The sequence below is a fragment of the Pistacia vera genome, unplaced genomic scaffold, assembly GCF_008641045.1.
Source record: "Pistacia vera cultivar Batoury unplaced genomic scaffold, PisVer_v2 Contig753, whole genome shotgun sequence".
Classification (NCBI taxonomy): domain Eukaryota; kingdom Viridiplantae; phylum Streptophyta; class Magnoliopsida; order Sapindales; family Anacardiaceae; genus Pistacia; species Pistacia vera.
In genome coordinates this window covers 4,350-23,460 of record NW_022196616.1, presented here as the reverse complement: position 1 = coordinate 23,460, position 19,111 = coordinate 4,350, and the positions used below count along the sequence as shown (strand labels likewise).

The 19,111-nt window shown below is 37.1% G+C and overlaps 2 protein-coding genes across 2 annotated transcripts; both read right to left on the bottom strand.

Annotated features, from left to right (window-relative positions):
* Nucleotides 1-524: 524 nt before the first annotated feature.
* LOC116115773 (phytochrome B) lies at nucleotides 525-6,994 on the bottom strand. The gene is made up of 4 exons (XM_031401905.1): nucleotides 4,660-6,994; nucleotides 3,052-3,859; nucleotides 1,902-2,195; nucleotides 525-1,214 (listed from the first exon to the last, which is right to left on the bottom strand). Exons 1-4 carry the CDS (start codon nucleotides 6,740-6,742, stop codon nucleotides 992-994), a joined length of 3,408 nt encoding a protein of 1,135 aa, XP_031257765.1. The 5' UTR covers nucleotides 6,743-6,994; the 3' UTR covers nucleotides 525-991.
* Nucleotides 6,995-8,359: 1,365 nt separating this feature from the next.
* LOC116115775 (ATP-citrate synthase beta chain protein 2) lies at nucleotides 8,360-14,629 on the bottom strand. Its single transcript, XM_031401907.1, has 17 exons — nucleotides 14,481-14,629; nucleotides 13,946-14,069; nucleotides 13,720-13,822; nucleotides 13,007-13,072; nucleotides 12,800-12,923; nucleotides 12,499-12,633; nucleotides 11,631-11,691; nucleotides 11,454-11,530; nucleotides 11,060-11,215; nucleotides 10,816-10,944; nucleotides 10,606-10,738; nucleotides 10,387-10,514; nucleotides 10,138-10,243; nucleotides 9,952-10,028; nucleotides 9,655-9,725; nucleotides 9,262-9,546; nucleotides 8,360-8,723 (listed from the first exon to the last, which is right to left on the bottom strand). The coding sequence occupies exons 2-17, from the start codon at nucleotides 14,043-14,045 to the stop codon at nucleotides 8,648-8,650; spliced, it is 1,827 nt and encodes a 608-aa protein (XP_031257767.1). The 5' UTR covers nucleotides 14,046-14,069; nucleotides 14,481-14,629; the 3' UTR covers nucleotides 8,360-8,647.
* Nucleotides 14,630-19,111: the final 4,482 nt, after the last annotated feature.

Here is a 19,111-nt window from a genome sequence, read left to right as displayed (position 1 = left end):
AGGCTGCTTACATAAGATAAACTGCAAATGCATCAGTCCACTGCTTACATAAGATTTTTTTTTTTTTTTTTTTCTTATAAGTTAATTTGTGCGCATCTCAACTAGTCTCTTGGGATCCTAAAGTTAACAGTCAGATAAGTCTCCAGTAGAGACCCTTTATTAGTAATAACGGAGATTCAAACTTAAAACTTTTTCAGTAATACATCTAAGAAAATCACCAAACTACCTAGAGGTAGTTTACGTAAAGATTAATTACATAGCATGTTGACATTTTTGTAGCTCAAATCTTCAACTACTTTTCTATTTGTCTAAGTTGTGGACTTGTTGTTCAACTGTTTAAAAAGGGTTTTCGTTTGCTAGCCCAATAGGTCAACCAAATCACCCCCCCCTGCAATAGCGTCGGGCCTTTGCTAGCTCAGTTTGCAGGATCCCAAGTTATAAAACATTCCATATGTACCCATCAGGCAGTAGACAAAATAAGAGTGATTATCAGAGCAAATTTGCAGTTTTAGTGTATTCTCATTCTGAGAGTAATCCTGAAGACTAGCGTTCTGCCAGTAACCCCGAATAATATGTTACATTTATCATGGAAATTTGATATAATTCATTGTCATATATCTAGAATACAAGCTTTCGACCGGGAAAGATGTAAATAAGTCCAACTGTAAGTCGGTAAAGACTTCACATTATGGTAACCTTAACAACAATCTCAACTGAACCAATACCCTCGTGGTAACCTCAACTCCAGCTGGGAGGTCAGTGGCACAGAGGATATTGGTTTAGCCCATTATCAGAAAATAGCAAGCACAAACAACTTTACTGAGCTGGTAACCAAAATTCCTACATTTATTGACAAGCATTAGTTGAATCAGGTGGCTAAGTAGACCGTGTAACTGGGTTATGCAATACATACTCTTGAGTATATACCAGAATAAGCATCTCAAGTTAAGTTTGAGAAAGATCCAAATTTCGAGCGTCTCATGGGAATAATCTAGTCAACAACGCTTTTTGATCCTCTCCGAGACAGTGGAAGTTCAAGGACAATTGAGAAATAGGATTTTTCAGACTCTCTGATATATTGGACTTCACCGTTCATGAGCTTTAAAATCTTCCTGCACATGCTCAGCCCCAGGCCCTCCTGAGTCATCCATCGGCTGGTATGGAACATGTCTTGAACCAGCTCTGCAGGAAGACCTTCACCAGGGCATACCAGCCTTGATAAAAAATAAATGCGTATATCAGTCAATAAGTAACAAAGAACTCAACAGGACCTGCTTTACATACAATTAAAGAAAATAAAAGTGTTCTCCATATCGCTGCAATTGATCATGATAGAATAATATAACGTGTTCCCACAAACAATCTAACAAATAAAAGATCAATAATTCAAAATCATATAAATCACACAACTAATACTTTTTCTTTTGTTTTGTATAATTGTAGAGGCATTATTGTACTGAAAAATCTAACGTGTAATAAAAATTCTATGCAAAAATAGAGCAAGTTAATGATTTGGTCCCCCTTGAATGGAAAGTAAACCACTTTTTAGGGTACCGCATGCTTTACAAAACAGCCATCATGTATAGGTGTTCAAGCAAAAACATTGACCAGATAAAAATTAATTCAAAAAGCAAGAATTACAATAATAAAGTATAGTTAGACTAAAGCAATCTAGGTCTGTAGACCATAGTATTACACAAAAAACTTTTATTAAAGCTATCACAGACTCATAAAGAACATCACGGCTCAAGTTTAAAATGAAAGGAGTTTACAAAAGCTTTATTTAAAAATAATAATAGCAATAACAATAATCACATATTGGCAGTGATCTCTTTTTCTCTGTTTAGAACAAAATAATAATTAACCACAAATGATATAAAACGAAAATGAGACCAACATACCTGAATTCAGCATGCAGAATTGTTAGTCCCTCAGAAATTTGCTTTAACGTCGGACGAACATGAATCTCTACCCAGCCTTCCGTTGGTGGAGCACACCGAACCATATTAAGCAAAAAATCAGCTAAAACCTGTTGAATTCTTGCCTGATCACCACAAACAGCCAGAGTTTTGATTTCTTCTGGAATATCCCGAATCAATTGTAAGCTTCTTTCTCTCAGTAACAACATTACTTGGCTAACAACAGCATTTATGACACTCCCAAGTAAGAACTCAGACTTCTCAAGCTCCAATGAACTAACTCGAAAAGCAAATATAAAATGAGATTGTCTTTCTCATTGCCAAAATAATAGTTAATACAGTGGAAACAAATGAACATCCAAGAAAACATAAAGAAATTGTTGAAACTATCACATAACTATCACATTATGCTAAGTGCTACAATCCACACTAGTAAGTTACATATTGAAGGTTTCACGCAAGAGCAGCATATATACTGTTAAAAGACAGTAGACCTTATTGTTTCAACAAACATATAACCAGCAAATAACCACATAGCAGTGCCCAAAAACTAAACTAAGGTGCATATAAATTGATGACACCATTATTAGTAAATTTCATACATGCAGTCAAAGCACAGTGAAACAATATTATACTCCCCCAGTTCCAGAATTTTAGACCCTTTCAAAATCATCAGTATTAAGATGAGAGAATGTGATTGGAATTCTAAAATCATCAGGCACATAAATGACATGGTTTATAAGATTTCGTACCCTTAGAAGTGTTTTGAACTTAAGTACACGGAACAGTAAAAGCAAGCAATATGATAACCATAAAAAATCTGTAGGTCATAGGAAGCTTACAAAGTTGTCTAGCTAGGCAAATGACTTTTGGTAGCAGAGAATAAAGCCTAAAGGTTTTAACAGGTTAAGTCAAAGGTCTTAGTGACTACAAATAGTCATTCTGTTACTCTTTTATGGCCAATAAAGTTTTACTATCATATAGGAAGACAAAAAAAGCAATAAATGCCAAAACCCAAATGAAGACAACATTAGCAATAACACAGTTCAAAGAATTCAAAGAATTCAGTATACTACTAACATGTTAAATCACTCATGCATCAAAAATCCGTAGGTGGGAGGGGTGATCTTACCCATCTTCAATGCTTTCCAGGTCTACATCCTTTATGATCTTTGACATCTGCTTCTCACAAGCAGCACTAGTCTCAAGGAACTGCTTCTGATCTTCAGTCAAGTCTGTAGCCTCCAAAAGGGAGTTAGTAAAGCGTATACCACTTAAGGGATTCTTTATTTCCTGGCAAATGTAAGCCAACTCTTTTAACCTAGTAAAGCATTGCTTCTCCTGCTGCCTCTGGACTTTCAGAGCCTGCTGCAATTCAGGACTAGCAATTTGCAAGAAGCAGAAAGCTCCTACATTCTGGCCTTCCATATTTACCCTTTTGTTGGCTGTCAAAAGGGCTTGCACATATTTCCCATTCCGATCAAAGAAGGCAAAAGGAAACTTGTCTGTGTCCTGTCCTCCAAATGCATTGTGCAAGACAATCATGAACTTTGTCAAAGCATCTGGACCCTTGAGCTGACAGCAACTGCCAAAAACTTCCCCATCCAACATCTTCCCAATTATCTCCCCCCGAGGCCACCCAGTGAGCTTTTCCATGGCAGTGTTCCATTCCAGGCAGCATGTGTTTTCATCTGAAGCAAATATGGGAGGGATCAAAGGATTGGGACTGTGAACAATGCCCTTGTAATCACCTTGTATGTTAATAAATTTGTCCATCACCACTTTCTGACCCGTAACATCCTGGCCAACAAAGCAAACTCCAACAATGCTATCTGTGTAATCCTTGCTAGAGCAAGCATTGACCACCACAAAGACAGCTTTCTTATAATTTTCCGAGCCAAATGTCCTCAATTTCATCTCTACATTCTTGTCTTCCTCACCTGAACTAATTAAACTTAAGTGATAGAACATTCACTATGCTACCAAAAATCAAGACAGCTTCAAAAGCCGATAGTATAGTCGCAAAAATTCTGATCAGTTATCCACTAACCAATACTGATAATAAAACTGTCACCATCTAACCTATGAACAAGGAGACTCTTATTTTAGCCATGAATATGACGTGAAGGAGACAAGAAGGCACCATTGTCTTGTTCCATCTAATTATTTTGCAGTCACTGAGTTAGCTCATACCTATCCGAATATCACTGAAAACATGAGCAGTTTGCATTTAATGGTAAACACTCAATGACTTAATGAGGTTTGAATATTTATTCTTTACTTTTCAGGGTTGAAGAGTCAAAAAATGTAATATATTGCTTTCTTACTTTTTTTTATTTTTTTCTTTTTTGAGGAGTTACTAAATGCAAAGAATGTCTAAGGCACTACCTAATCTTTTTTTTTTTTTTTTTTTTTTTCACTCAGAAGACATTGGGACAACCCGTGCAAGCGAAACTGGCACTATATGCATTACATAGCATTTGAACTGAATCAATTTCAAATGATTTGATGATGCATAGATGTACTTTTAGGATGTGAAAATTGATACCTCAGAATTTCATTTATCATTTTTGCCACTGATTTTAGGCAAGAATTCTTTGTCTTGCAATGCTATTTTTCCAGTATACTTGTTTGACAAGTATAATGATGGAATGGAACTATTGCATTTCCACAGGATGTCAAAACACATTTAATAAACCCTTTGAATAGGCAAGAATGAAGTCATCAAATAAAGGACTACCTCTTAACGCACGATGCAGAAGATTGTCAACAGCTTCTTCATATTCCTTAAAAACAAGATCATGAACCAAGGACTTCCCCATTGCTTCCTCAACTGGTAAGCCAGTCAACTCTGCAACCTTCGCATTCCACCCATTAATGAGGCCATTGACATCAACAGCAAATATGGGAGCAGTAGCAGTCTCTATCAACCTAACCATTTCCCTGGCAACTGAACTGAGTTCATCCATTCCTTGCAACTCTAGATCCCCAAGCTGTGCATTTACAACAGCCTTAGAATTGCTTGCTTCAGCGTCTCTAAATGAGTCTCGCAAAATCAGCTGCAGAGAGTGAATTGCATCCATTTCAGCATTTTCCCATGGCAAACTGCGGCTCTTCACCACTTCCAAAAATTTCTTGAATGAAGAACGTGGATGCATCCTTTGTCCATCATCCTTGTCCTCAGGGTGATGCTTAGCACCACCCCATTTGATTTCTTTTGCTGTATGGGACCGGAACCAGAATAGAAAATCCCTTTTGGTGATATAAGCAACAGCCATCCCACAAACTGCATCTCCAAGTGTGGCTGCCTTGGGGTACCCTGCATCAGACAAACTGTCTGTGCTCAAACCAGTTGAATCTCCATGAGAAGTCAACAACCAATCCACAATATCCTTTATCTGGGCTTCAGTCGGGGTCACACCTAGACGGTAGTACTTCCCTTGGTAATAGAGTGCTGCCCCATCACACTTGACAAGGTCCATTATACTAGGACTCTGAGTAACAATGCCAGTTGGAGAATCACGAAGAAGCATATCACACAATAGAGTTTGGGTCCTCAGAACATGTTTCTCAGACAACTGAGATGCCAAATGCAATTCCATATTCAATTGGAGTCCAAAAGCTTGCATCAGGAATTCGCAGGCATAACGGAGTGGAAATGGAATGCACCGAGCAGAAGTATGATGGCAAACAACCAAACCCCAAAGCCTGGTCGAGTTCCTTCCACCAATAGCTTCCTCATCGTTTCCATTAATAATAACCGCCATGGCCAACGAGGCAATTGATCCCATATTAGCCATATACTGAGAGTGACAACCATGAGGTGCCCTAAGTGTTGAACCAACCAAACACAAAGGTTGCATAAGCGCTTCATCCTGAATCACGCAAAGTGGGGAAGCATGACAATCAACAATCATCCTAACCCTATTCTGCTTAAACAGAAACCGTGATGCCTGAGGAATATCCATAGCTGGATAATGCAACCCAATATAAGGCTCTAAATCAGGCCTTTTACTCTCAGCCACAACCTCACCATGCTCATCCTCATGAAATTTATACACCATAACCCTATCATACCCTGTTAGGTGTCTCACACTCTCAACAACAGTATCACATAACAGTTTAACATCTCCCCCAGGAAGTGACTGCAATTGCGAAATCGCGCGCACAGCCAATTTCTGAGACTGCACAGCTCCTGCAATAGAGAGAGCAGGATCCTCTGTCCTCGCAGGCTCTAAATCAATAACTATCCCTACATCAATCCTATGCAAAATCGCGTAAAAGGGCGTCCCCGAATTCTTAGAATGAATCCAAACCGGGTTCAACAACGTAATTTCCCTCGCACCAAAGGCTTTCTCAAGTAAAACAGAACTTGATGGAGTGAAGAGCGTCCGTACATCAGTCCCAATTGTTAAAATCTCTTGCTTTTCAAGATTAGGCACTGATTGAGGAGTCAAACCTAACATTTCACCGGCGTTTTCACTATAAGCTATGACTCTAAAGGAGGGTTCATCGACGGCTATCATACAACCAAAGGGTTGGATATGTCCACCCCTTTGAATTTTTGACAAATAAGCACTGATTTGTTGCTCTGGAACAGATTGGCTTGTGGTTCTAACAGACTGTGAATAATCAAAGGACTTACCTGACTCCCCAGATTGTTCAAAAACTGCATGTAGCCTAGCGTCAACAGTGTACTGAGCAATGGCTTTGCTCACAGTCACAGAGTCTGTCGCGGTGTTATGACGGGGCCTTATGTTGCTCGTACCTGAAGATTGTGCTTGTTGCTTTTGAGAATTTCCTGCTTTACTACTAGAAGCCATTCAAATGTCCACTGTTTTTTTTCGCAAACAAACTAAACTAAACTCACTCGCTTGTCTTGTAACTCAACCTGTTGTTTTGGAACTAAACTACCCACATGAAAAGAGAGAATTTTGAAACTGTTTTCACTCTAAAAACGGAAAATTTGAGAGATTTCGTGTCTTGAACGGATCAAAAGAAGGTTAAAATGAAGTTACACAGTGAATGTTTATTGATAATTTGATACCCCCTTTTGGAAGGGAAAGAGAGGAGCTAGCCGGTGAAAGACAAAAAACAATAAAGGTTCCTTTGTGGGGTTTTATTTGTTTGATTTTTTTCTTTTCTTTATATTTTCTGTGCTGGAATTTTTTGTGGGTATCGAGATAGCTACGGTGGTGGGAAATGAGCATAGAGGAATTTGATTGGACGGCATGTGGTTTTGTAATTGGGCCATGGCAGACCAGATTTTTTTTCTCCTTGTTCTTTGAACTTTACAACTTCTGGGTTTCGCAAAGAATATAATTATAATAATACACCCAATCCCAAGATGGACCAACATCGTACACACCCCTCCTTTGTTTGCACTACTTGTTAACCAACTGTGGACCAGCTCCATTTCTAACTATGTCGCTATTCTTTAACTCCTTTTTTTAGATTTTATTCCCCCTAATTTTATTATAGTACTCACTAATTAAGCTTTATAGATATAGTAGATAGGGATTGATTGTTTATTTCACTTACTGATACTGATAAGAGTACATCCTTTATTATTCTTTATTTTAAAAAAAAAGTATCTTTAGTATGAATAAAAAATAGTTTTATTAATTTCTAAATATGATAGACAAAATTTTTATTTAAATTTAATAGACTCTTTAAATTTAATAAAATAGACTTTTTATTTTCAAGAAAAAGACTTAATGGAAGAGAAAATTAATAAATAAAATATATAAAAACTTGTAATTTATTAATTAAAATTATGATAGAGAGTAAAAACTTTTTAATTTATATTTAAATGATAAAGAATATGTTAAATCCTTATTTTTATAGGTAATTTTTTATAATAAAGAGTTTTATTAAATGTTCTAAGCGGCAAGGCAACCGAATAGGAAAAAGAAGATAAAAGTGTGGACAAATGGACTGGGATGCAAATTATGCAAAAGAAAGAATGATGCCCTAAGACCTAATCACCCATCAGAGTAAGAATGATAATGACTCTTAAATGTATTATTTAAAAGATGTTAAATTTGATTTTTTTCGATTATTAATAGAGATAATCACTTAAGAGTTTATTTTACAATTAATTTTAGGATTTCAAAAGATAAGTTAAGATGCATTCATGATCACAAGAAGAAAGAAAAAAAAATTGATGTCCCATTGCTTTCAACAATGCTTATCATTTTCCAGTTGCCACACCATCGACATAAGCGTCTCGACCATCGTGCACCCACGTGAACTTGATCATCATTTTGAAAAAGTAGATTCCATCAATTCATTCACCATTGCATTTATTTTCTTTTATTTTGATTCCCCTATTCAAAAATTAGTGCAGGCTCTGTATACGGGAATGAAACTTACCATATCATAATACTAGACAGCTGTGAAATTTTGGTACCATTCAACAGTCCAAAAAGGAGAGATTCTTCTGATACAACAAATGTCAACTCTGTTATTACTGTGGTGAAAACCAGAAACCACATATTCTTTTATGGAAATTTTCAGTTTGTTCAATAAATCATCATCTGGAGTTCTATCTTAATGAACTTGCAGATACAACTTACAAAATGAAGGCACTCGGCCTCTGTGATTCTCAGTACAAACACTAGTCTACAACTGAATGATAATAATAATCCCAGCAAATCGCAACCTTGATAATAAATTTGCTTTCCGAAAGCAGAAGGCGTGGCCATGGCCAAATGATGGTGACTGTATTACTTGGTGTAGAGAACATCCTCCCATGGGTGACGGTATAGAGGCTGTTTCAATCTCTTCTGGTCAAAGGTATGCCTGAAGTTTCAAACAAGAAGCAATCAGTTAGATGTATGAAATTCAATTCAAAGAGGATACAGAGAGCACATGGTGCTCTTACTCTTCATGATCTCTTTACTCTGACCCACCCTTTTGAACTCAATATCACAACCAAGTATTTCCCCATATTAATATACCCCAAAAAATATGGAACTGCATTCTACCGTTGCGGATAAGTCCATCTTTATCAGTGAATATGCAGGACAACATCTAATTAAGAGCAAAAGTCCTCTGATCATCACAGCCAAGTATTATACCATAACAATAGAGATACCCACAAAATATGGAACTGCAGACATTTTGTCGCAGGTTAGTCATATCTCTATCATTATCCCCACAGCATCTAATCTGAGATGGGAATTGTCAGTGGTTACAAAGGCTGTTAGATCAGAAGCCCCAAGCTCCGACTGTTGATGTGACAATATGAAAGATTAACTGTACACTAATGAGCAGACAAGCATGGCCCAAAAGGGTTTAGACTTTAGATAAGAAAAATCTGACGTGTAATTTAACTTACCCAATCAAACCAATTGAACGTGCCAGTACAAAGAGTCCATTCAGATAGCCAATCTCAATAATCTCATCAATCTCTTGCTTGGTGAACATTCCGCTGCCAGCAAGGAGATCCAAGAAAAGGGACCCAATTGCACCATCTACATTAAGAACCAGGTTATTTGCCTTTGAAAGAGTGTATGTTTCAACTTGAACTGCATATTCCATGTACTTCACGGAAGGGAAGTTTGTGCGTGCAAATAGTTGTAGCAACTCCACTCTTTTGTCTCTGTTATCTCCTCTCTTAATCCTTTTTTTACAAGAAGCAAACATAAGTACATCAACACAGATTTGTACTGGTGCAACTAAAGCATAAATTTCAAATGTTAAAATTTGATGATTTTAGAGATCTCAATACCTGTGCCCAATTCCTGGCACACGAATGCCCTTCTTTTTCATACTTTCAACAAACTCATATGCTGTAAGACCCTGAAATGACAACCAGTGGATAACATTTCAGTGTCTAGAAATCATCCAAGCAATCAAACAAAAACATCATGTGGGTACCAGCCAGCTTAGCGAGTAAGACATCTTAGATCAAAGTCCCCTCACACTGAGGTTGGATGGGTTTGGTTTAAATTTGTAAGTTTGAAGGGGAGTGGGGAAGAAGAAGAACATTAAGTAATCCTACCAAGTAAGTTCCACTAAATCTTACCCTGTCATAAGCATCCTTGAAATACCTAGCAGCATCATCAATGGCACCACCAAATCGGGGACCAATTGTGAGCAAACCTGTTTCAGAAGCTCATATTTAGTTTTTCATTGTATAATTAGTTTTGACGAAACAACTTTAACTATGAACTGTTTTAGAAGATGAGAGAACCTAACAGCTACTATTTACCTGAGACAAGGCTGGAAACAAGATCCTTTCCGGCTCTTGCTGTCACAATAGTGTTGTGAGCACCGGAGACGCAGGGACCATGATCAGCACACAACATGATACATATCTGACCAAGTTCAAATGCATTGTTAGCATGTGTTTATTCAGAAAAAGAAGAAAAGGGGGAGAAAAAGCTAAATAAGATACAACTTTCAACAAATACCAGCTATAGACTATAAATTCATCAACATATCAGCACAAGAAACCTACCTCAATAAATTTGGTACAGTAACGGGGAAGGCTGCGCTTGAACCACAAAAGAGAGATAACATCACCCACCCCATAACCTTGTTCTACAATGGAAGACATTGGCACACCAGCATAGCATGGCTCCTCACCTGCAGATTGTTATATAAAAAATTAATACTGTATCTAAGCCCTCAATCACCAAAACACAGCTTGAGAAAATAAAATGAATGTAAATAGTACCTCTGTCATCAGAGATGGTCGAAATAATATGTGTCGGAGCCCGAACTCTCCCACTCTTAATTGCAATGTTAAGATCCTCAGGGATTTGTGGAGGCTTAACTTCCTTCACAGGGGTAATCTTCCCCGCCTCAACCTAAAGAGAGAACCAACCGTATAAGAGACTAAACTGGTTATGAAGGCTAATGAAAATTTGCCAGCTTTGAGACTAACCAATTTCTCAAATGTCTCCTTAATTGCAGTTTCTAAAGCTTCATATGATGTAGGAACAACAGCTCCAGCATCCTTCAGTGCTTGATTCTTTGCCTGAGCAGACTCCAGCTCACCACCACTTTTAGCTCCCTGAATTCATCAATTGCAAGGAAGATTAAGGATGTGAAAGCTACTGCGTTGAAAAGGATTTAAAAAATAAATAATAATAAAAGAAAGTTCCAGGACAACTGAAGTAAGAACTTACAGCATGACCAAATTGTACTTCTGATTTGAAGAGTCGTGCACAAGTTCCACTAACCCAAGCAACCACTGGTTTATTCACTTTTCCCTGTTTCAAGGCTTCAACCAGGGAATACTCATCTTGCCCTCCAAGTTCCCCAAGAACAACTATCATCTTAACCTAAAGTTGATCAAACAAAAAGAGATTAGAGAGAATAAAGAAAAGCCATGAAATGTAAGAGAAAAAACAATAGCGCAGGAAAATGGACAAAATCTTATAATTTGGTTTCATAAGAAGGTGGACATTATGAAAATAAGAGTTTATGCCATCCTAAATCTTATGTGTATTGCTTCAGGTTGATAAAGTATAATGCCCAAGCAGGAAAACATCAAGGGAGTAACTAAATACAGTAATTTACCTGTGGGATGTTGTTAAACCGCAAAACATGATCAGAAAGGGTTGAGCCAGGAAAGACATCTCCACCAATAGCAATACCTAAAGAAGTTCAGAAAATATTCCAAATTATGTTCCATCCCAAATATATGCAGGTAAAAGCAAGCATAAAGATATATAAATAACTAAATAGCTGATGTACCTTCATAAATTCCATCTGTCACGCGAGCAATAGTATTGTATAGTTCATTTGACATGCCTCCCTGCAATTTTAGGAAAAATGCAAAAAAATAAAAAATCATTATTTTTTCACAGCTTCCAACATATGGAATTATTCAAACTCAACTGCATAAGATGACTCACAAGAACAAAATGATTAAAGTATTAACTCACAAGAACTATAAAGATTAAACCCTAGATGACTAGACTTTGGTGCAAGTCTGGAGAAAATTACAGATTGTAATAAGGGCATATTGAAGGGGTAGACTCCACCTTGGTATCTATCCAAAGAATAACATCCTCAATCTCACAACTTCAAATTGTAGAACAAAAACTGTTTTAAAGTCAAATATATTAACAATTACACAAGTCTATTGACTAGATGGTGCTTCATTACAAGGACATCTACCATCAGTGTTTGAAGTCATACAAAAAAAGGGCAATTTCCAGTTCTTTTAAGCTAGTTGGTAAACAGAATGCAAAAACTACAAAGGGGACTTTCTAAATTTCCTTTTTCCTCTCATTTCAAGTATAGTCCAGCTAATCATTAAAAGCTACTCTATCTACTGACATAACAAAGTTACATGGTTGAGCAACTTCAAATTTAAAGTTCTTACATACTTGACTGAACCAAGTTAATAGGCACATGGAAATTTATGGTACTAATTAGAATCTGTTAGAAGAAGATATTAATAAAGCTACAGATTAAATGATTCAATTTAATTTGAAAATTGCAGTTCACACGATATTTCTGTTGCTTTATTGGCAGTATGTTCTTTTACGTGCAGGGACAAGGGAAACCTACTATGTATAATATTAGCATATGGAGTGGCTAAGGAATGAGTACATACAGATTTGGAGACAAAGCCAACAGATCCAGGCCTGTAGAGTTTGCTCTGAATAATATTGTCAATGGTACCTGCAGTGTCACCTATCTTAAATGCTCCAGCTTGAATTCCTCCAACGGTAGCTGGGCCAATAACAACCTGCAAAACCATCAGTTTTAAATTAAATACAAGTTAAACAAAAAATAATAAACTATTAAGGATCATTATTTGCAGTAGCACCATTATGTGGAAACGGAAATTTCTACATGCAAGTTAACCACTTGAGCACTTTGTGCACAATTTTAACTTCAAATAAAATTTTCACCTTATTGTTTGCCCGTGCATATGCAATCAATTGCTTGGTGTCTGCCTCAGGCACACCTTCAGCTATTATAGCCACCACCCTGATGGTTGGCTGCTTCAAAGCAGCCATGGATGAGGCTGCCGCACTGCAAATTTATTAATACATAAGATGGATGTAAACAGTACCAAGCAGTTACACTACAGTATCGACTAATAAATGTATGCTTACCTTCTAAATGATGCAAAGTTTATAAATACATCAGCGGTTGGATGAGTAGCAGAAGCCGCTTCAATACTGCAAAATTTTGAAAAATTCAGGTCAGAAAATTCAACACCCAGAAAAAATACAACTTTTTTTTCCAAACTAAACAACCATACTGTTTCTTATAATAAGTTTCTGACTAATGGTTTTTAAATGCTCACTTCAGATAATGCAATACTTCAAACTTTAGGTTAGTAACATTTACCAATTCACTGTAGAACCCAATTAAAGCACTCTTAACATTTTTCTTCTCAGTGTTCTCACCGTATCGATATTCGACAATGTTCATACCAAAAGTGTTTAAGTACCACAACTAAATACTGATCAAGCTACCACCGAACAACCATCATTCTCTCATTGTGAGCACAACAGGGGTTCTCACAACACCATCAAGAACAAGTAAAATTTTAAATAAACTATGTCAGGTAAGGGTAATATGTTATTGGCAGTGTAATCTCACACTGGACACTAACAAGTTCTCCATATCAGTCAACCTAGCTAAATCAATGTGAATCAGCTCACTTAATACCCTACACAAATAACATTTTTACTTCTGAATACACTTAACAAAAACTTAACCAAAAAGAGACTACAAATGAATAATGCTACTGCTAACATGAAGACATTAACACCTAAATTATTAATCACAAAATAACACAATGAAAAATCCATAAACTTACGTTGAATGCACCGGAATGGCAATTTCTTCTTGACCAAAAAACAGTTTCTGAAATCCCTCAGAACCAGGATTTATAATTCCAGCAACAGATGGTGTTTCCCTCCCTAAAAGACAATTCCGATTACAATATTATAATCAAACACCACCATCAACTTAAACAATGCAGTTACTATATTCACCTCGATAAAAATAAATTCAATTCCAAAATTTCATAAACTAAAACATACCACATAGGAAATCAAAATCAAGCATCCGTTGGATCGGAAGCTGCTTGTAGTTGTAAAACAAAGCTTGTGTAGTTTTCGAAAATAGCTGTCCAGTAGCCATGGTGTTGCTAATCACTCAACAAACCTGTAACTCAAAAGTAAAAACATAGCATCAGTCAACCAATACAGTTCGATTTCGTCAAGTTTCTACGGTTAGAAACGAGCAAAAGCGTGATTCGAGCACATGAAGTAGATCTACAGCATCAAATCTAAACACACCTAACTTGAAAGAGTCGCGAAACCGGATCTTAACAACTAACAACAAATTACAAAACGGCAGGGTGAAAACGAAAGTCAAACGTGCGCAATGGACTTGAAAACTAAAACTAATAAATTTATATATATATAGAGAATTGTAATGTAAACGACAAAACAAATCATATTTGATCATCGGAAGCATCGAGAGTTGGAGTTAAACAAAAGGAACACGAATTGGAATCGAAGCGAAAGAGAGGGAAAGTGCAAAGAGCAGATCTCAGTTAGAATCAACAAGTACCTGAACCTGAGTCCTGCCTCGTGAAAGCCGTCAATAAATCGCTAGACGGACAGAGAGAATGAGAGGAATGAAAGCGCAAATGAAATGTTTATATAGAGAGAGAGAGTTTGGTTGCAGGGAGTTTGGAGGGAGGGAACAGAGGTCACGTGGCGTATGGTAGTTAGATCATGAGCTATTGTGTTCGATTTCTTACTTACTACTTGAATCTTTATTTTTCTTTTTTTTCTTTTTTTTTTTTTTTTAAAAAAATTAAAGGGGGAAGGTGGTGGTGGTGTAGCTGGTTGGTGGTAGGTGAGCAAAATTAGACCATTTTCTTTTTTTCCTATTGTCGTTACATTGAGTAATAAATAAGATTTTATTTTTTTACTAAACTAGCCCTTGAATGGCACGTTAAATACAATTCTGCCACTGCCACTAATCCATGATTAAGTAATCTAATATTACAAAATGAATATAATTCTCATACCTAACAAGTCAACTCAATTAAAAAGGACAAATTATTAAAAATATAATTTAAAAATGTATATTATATTATATCGTTTATATTCTTTATTAAAAAATATGTAATACCAAATAAAGATACACATAAATTGTATATATAAATTTTCATCTTAAAGATGTGATAATATTCTAAACTTTATATACATTTAATATTTTTCTATACTAGTAAATAATTATTAAAAAAGCATTCGTTAAAATCAATAGGACAAGAAAGTCATGATGAACCCTCTACAAGCTTTAACACATATGTGTTACATGTTTTACTTTAAATAATTATATGTGTTACATGAATTCTGATGCCATTGGATCCATTTAAATATTTTAATCGTAGGGACAATATTAAATTAACATCATGCTCTAAAATTAATTTTTCATACAAGAAACTAACTCACTAAGATTATGGTTTTTTATTATTTAAAAAAAAACTTTCTTTTTTATTTATTATTTATTATTTTGTTTTAGTGATATTAATTAAACATATGTTTTTTGATTTTATGTGTTATAATTATTTAAATTATATATATAACTTTGAAATTACTGAACTCGTTTATGTTTTACATTAAAAAATTAAATAATACCTAAAAAGCGGGAATTTTTTTTTTCTTATAAATCATAGAAAGAGCAAGTGTAATACTAATATCGTAATTTTCTATGCAGATACTTGCATAGTTTTTTTTTTTTTTTTTTTTTTTTTTTTAACGAAGTAGTTGAATTTAGGATTAAAAAAAAATAAAATCAATTGATATGGAGTATGGACACGTTTAATTATCTACATTTATACCAATTATACTTGTAAGATTTTTTATCTATTATACCAATTATACTTGTAAGATTTTTTATCTATACTATATGATTGTACTATTGGGATGATGGATTGTTATTTTTGTCATGTTCATTGTTTTGATCGAAAAACTTATATTTACTTTTCTTTCTTAAAAACTTTTATTTCTCTTTTCAAATACTTTTTCAGTTTTCTCGTGTTTGACTTTTTTATGTATGGGAATACAATTTTTTAATGTACAGTATAAATTTTTTCTTTTATTTTAAAAAATAAGTGATGCTACATACATCATATCTTATATGATTTATATTTATTTCATGTGATTTATTTTATTGATATATTTTTGATATCATTTATAATTAACAATAATGATAAACAAGAAAAATGTTTTTCTCTTATCAATTGTAGATGCAAAAATACACCGTCATGAAAATAGGGTTGATCCCGTGAGGTTGAGGTCACTGACAATCCGTTAGACCTGCACACATGAAAGGGCAAGCGTGAAGCTTCCGGAAAACACCGAGGTGGTTTTTTGCCGTAGGCACTCCGACGCTCAAGTCAGCAAGGCTGAAAGAGGCTTAATAAGAATTAAGGAGAAGAAGAATTACCAGAGTCTTGTCGGAGGCTAGGACATACGGCGGAGGCGTCGGGTTTTGGGAGCAAGAACTTAGGAGCAAATAGATGGTTTTGAGTAGTGTAGATTGACTGTGGGGAGATTGCATGCTTAATGAGAGGGCAAGCCCTCTTTTTATAGTGAACCTAAGGGGTTGGAATCCTAATAGACATTGAGTCCTCTTTTGGGAGATAATCCCTATCATAAAAGGATATGATTTCTTAACCTTATCAGATTAAGTTTATATTTAAATAAGAGTTGGAATTTTAGGAGGATACTAAGCCTATTTTGGGAGATAATCCCTATCATGAAAGAATATGATTTCTTGACCTTATCAGATCAAGGTTAATAGTTTAAATAAGAGTTGGAATCTTAGTAGGATACTAAGTCTTATTTTGGGAGATAATCCCTATCATGAAAGAGATATGATTTCTTGACCTTATCAGATCAAGTTTATAAGTTTGAGTAAGATTTGAAATCTTAGTAGAAGAGGAATAGAATAGATTCTGATTTCCTATTTACCCTCTGTTGCAGGCTAATGGGCTGAAACCCAGTTTAGCTTAACTTATAGGATAGCCCAACTCATAGAGTGGGTAGGTCGCAAGGTGATTTTAAGCGTGGGCCCATCGGGATTGGGTTGAGGCCTTGGGCCGTGACATGTTTATTTCGTTTGGGCCCCGTCAAGCCCAGACGATTTTTGGCCCTAACGTTAGCCCCCCACTCTCTAAGTTAAAGGTATTTAGCTTAGAGAGTAGATTAAATCGAATGAGTGCAGACTGAGCGATTAGTGTCGTTGTGTGGATTGGTCGATGACTTGTCGATTTGAGTTGCAAGAACCCTTCAACCAGTCTGCTGACTGATATGTGTAGCTTTATGGACCGGGCAGGGCCAATCGAAGGTGCAAATCCGTGGATCGAGCAGGGTCGATCCGAAGGTGTAAATCTGTGGATCGAACAGGCTCAATCCGAGGTGTAAATCCATAGAAGGTGTAAATCTGTGGATCGAGCAGGTCGATCCGAAGGTGTAAATCCATGGATCGAGCAGGGTCGATCCAAAGTGTGAAATCTGGATCGGGCAAGGCCGATCCGAAGGTGTACGTACGTTTATCAGCAGGCTGATTTGAAGGTGTCCATACGTTTATCGGCGTGGCCGATTTGAAGGTGTCCGTACGTTTATCGGCAGACCGATTTGAAGGTGTCCGTACGTTTATCGGGCATACCGATTTGAAGGTGTCCATACGTTTATCGGGCAGGCCGATTTGAAGGTGTATGTACGTTTATCGGGCAGGGCCGATTTGAAGGTGTCCGTACATTCATCGGCAAGGCCGATTTGAAGGTGTCCGTACGTTTTATCGGGCAGGGCCGATTTGAAGGTGTCCGTACGTTCATCGGGCAAGGCGCGATTTGAAGGTGTCCGTACGTTTTATCGGGCAGGCCGATTTGAAGGTGTCCGTACTTTCATCGGGCAAGGCCGATTTGAAGGTGTCCGTACATTTATCGGGCAGGCCGATTTGAAGGTGTCCGTACGTTCATCGGGCAAGGCCGATTTGAAGTTGTCCGTACGTTTTATCAGGCAGGGCCGATTTGAAGGTGTCCGTACGTTTATCGGGCAGGGCGATTTGAAGGTGTATGTACGTTTATCGGGCAGGGCCGATTTGAAGGTGTCCGTACATTCATCGGGCAAGGCCGATTTGAAGGTGTCCGTACGTTCATCGGGCAGGCCGATTTGAAGGTGTCCTACGTTCATCGGGCAAGGCGATTTGAAGGTGTCCGTACGTTTATCGGGCAGGCCGATTTGAAGGTGTCCGTACGTTCATCGGGCAAGGCCGATTTGAAGGTGTCCGTACTTTCATCGGGCAAGGCCGATTTGAAGGTGTCCGTACGTTTTATCGGGCAGGGCCAATTTGAAGGTGTCCGTACGTTTATCGGGCAGGCCGATTTGAAGGTGTATGCCAAGTAGAGCTTGTATAGAGCTTGCGGTCAAGTCCGCGTGACTGACTTGTAGTTGAAACCTTTTGATTGAAGCTGGAGCAGTGACTTGCATGGCATGCATTTTAAGCAAATAGTCGAATTAAGAGTTATATCCATGATGTTATTTGTTATGGACTGAATAAAGAGTGAGCTAAATGGAAAAATGCGCCGCATGTATTTAAGTAATGGCCGAATAGAGAAAGATTTAACCAAATAGAGTGTAGTTAAAAGGAGACAATGACACATACCTTTCCCCTTCAAGTGCTGCCACTCAAGCTTGCTGGATCGAGTAGGGTAGGATAACTGAGGTTGGAGCTTTGTTGCTTTTAATGCTTATGCGTGTGCCTCGGCAGTTACTATTTTGCTTATTGGTCCGACCGTTGCTGTTGTTTTATTAGCTGTTGCTTCTTGCTACTCTACCTCTGGCGCTGGTGCGTTTGTTTGAGCTGTTCGGAGGTGAAAATTTTTCTTATCGTGATGAGATTTTTGGGTTAACGATGCCAGTCAGGGGGAGTTTTGTGTCTCCTCTCATGTTGCAAGTCGTCGTTGGCAGATGATGTCAGGGTCCCACGTGGGCGCCAAACTGTAGATGCAAAAAATCTACCGTCATGAAATAGGGTGTGATCCCGTGAGGTTGAGGTCACTGACAATCCGTTAGACCTGCACACATGAAAGGGCAACGTGAAGCTTTCGAAAACACCGAGGTGGTGTTTGCCGTAGGCACTCCGACGCTCAAGTCAGCAAGGCTGAAAAGAGCTTAATAAGA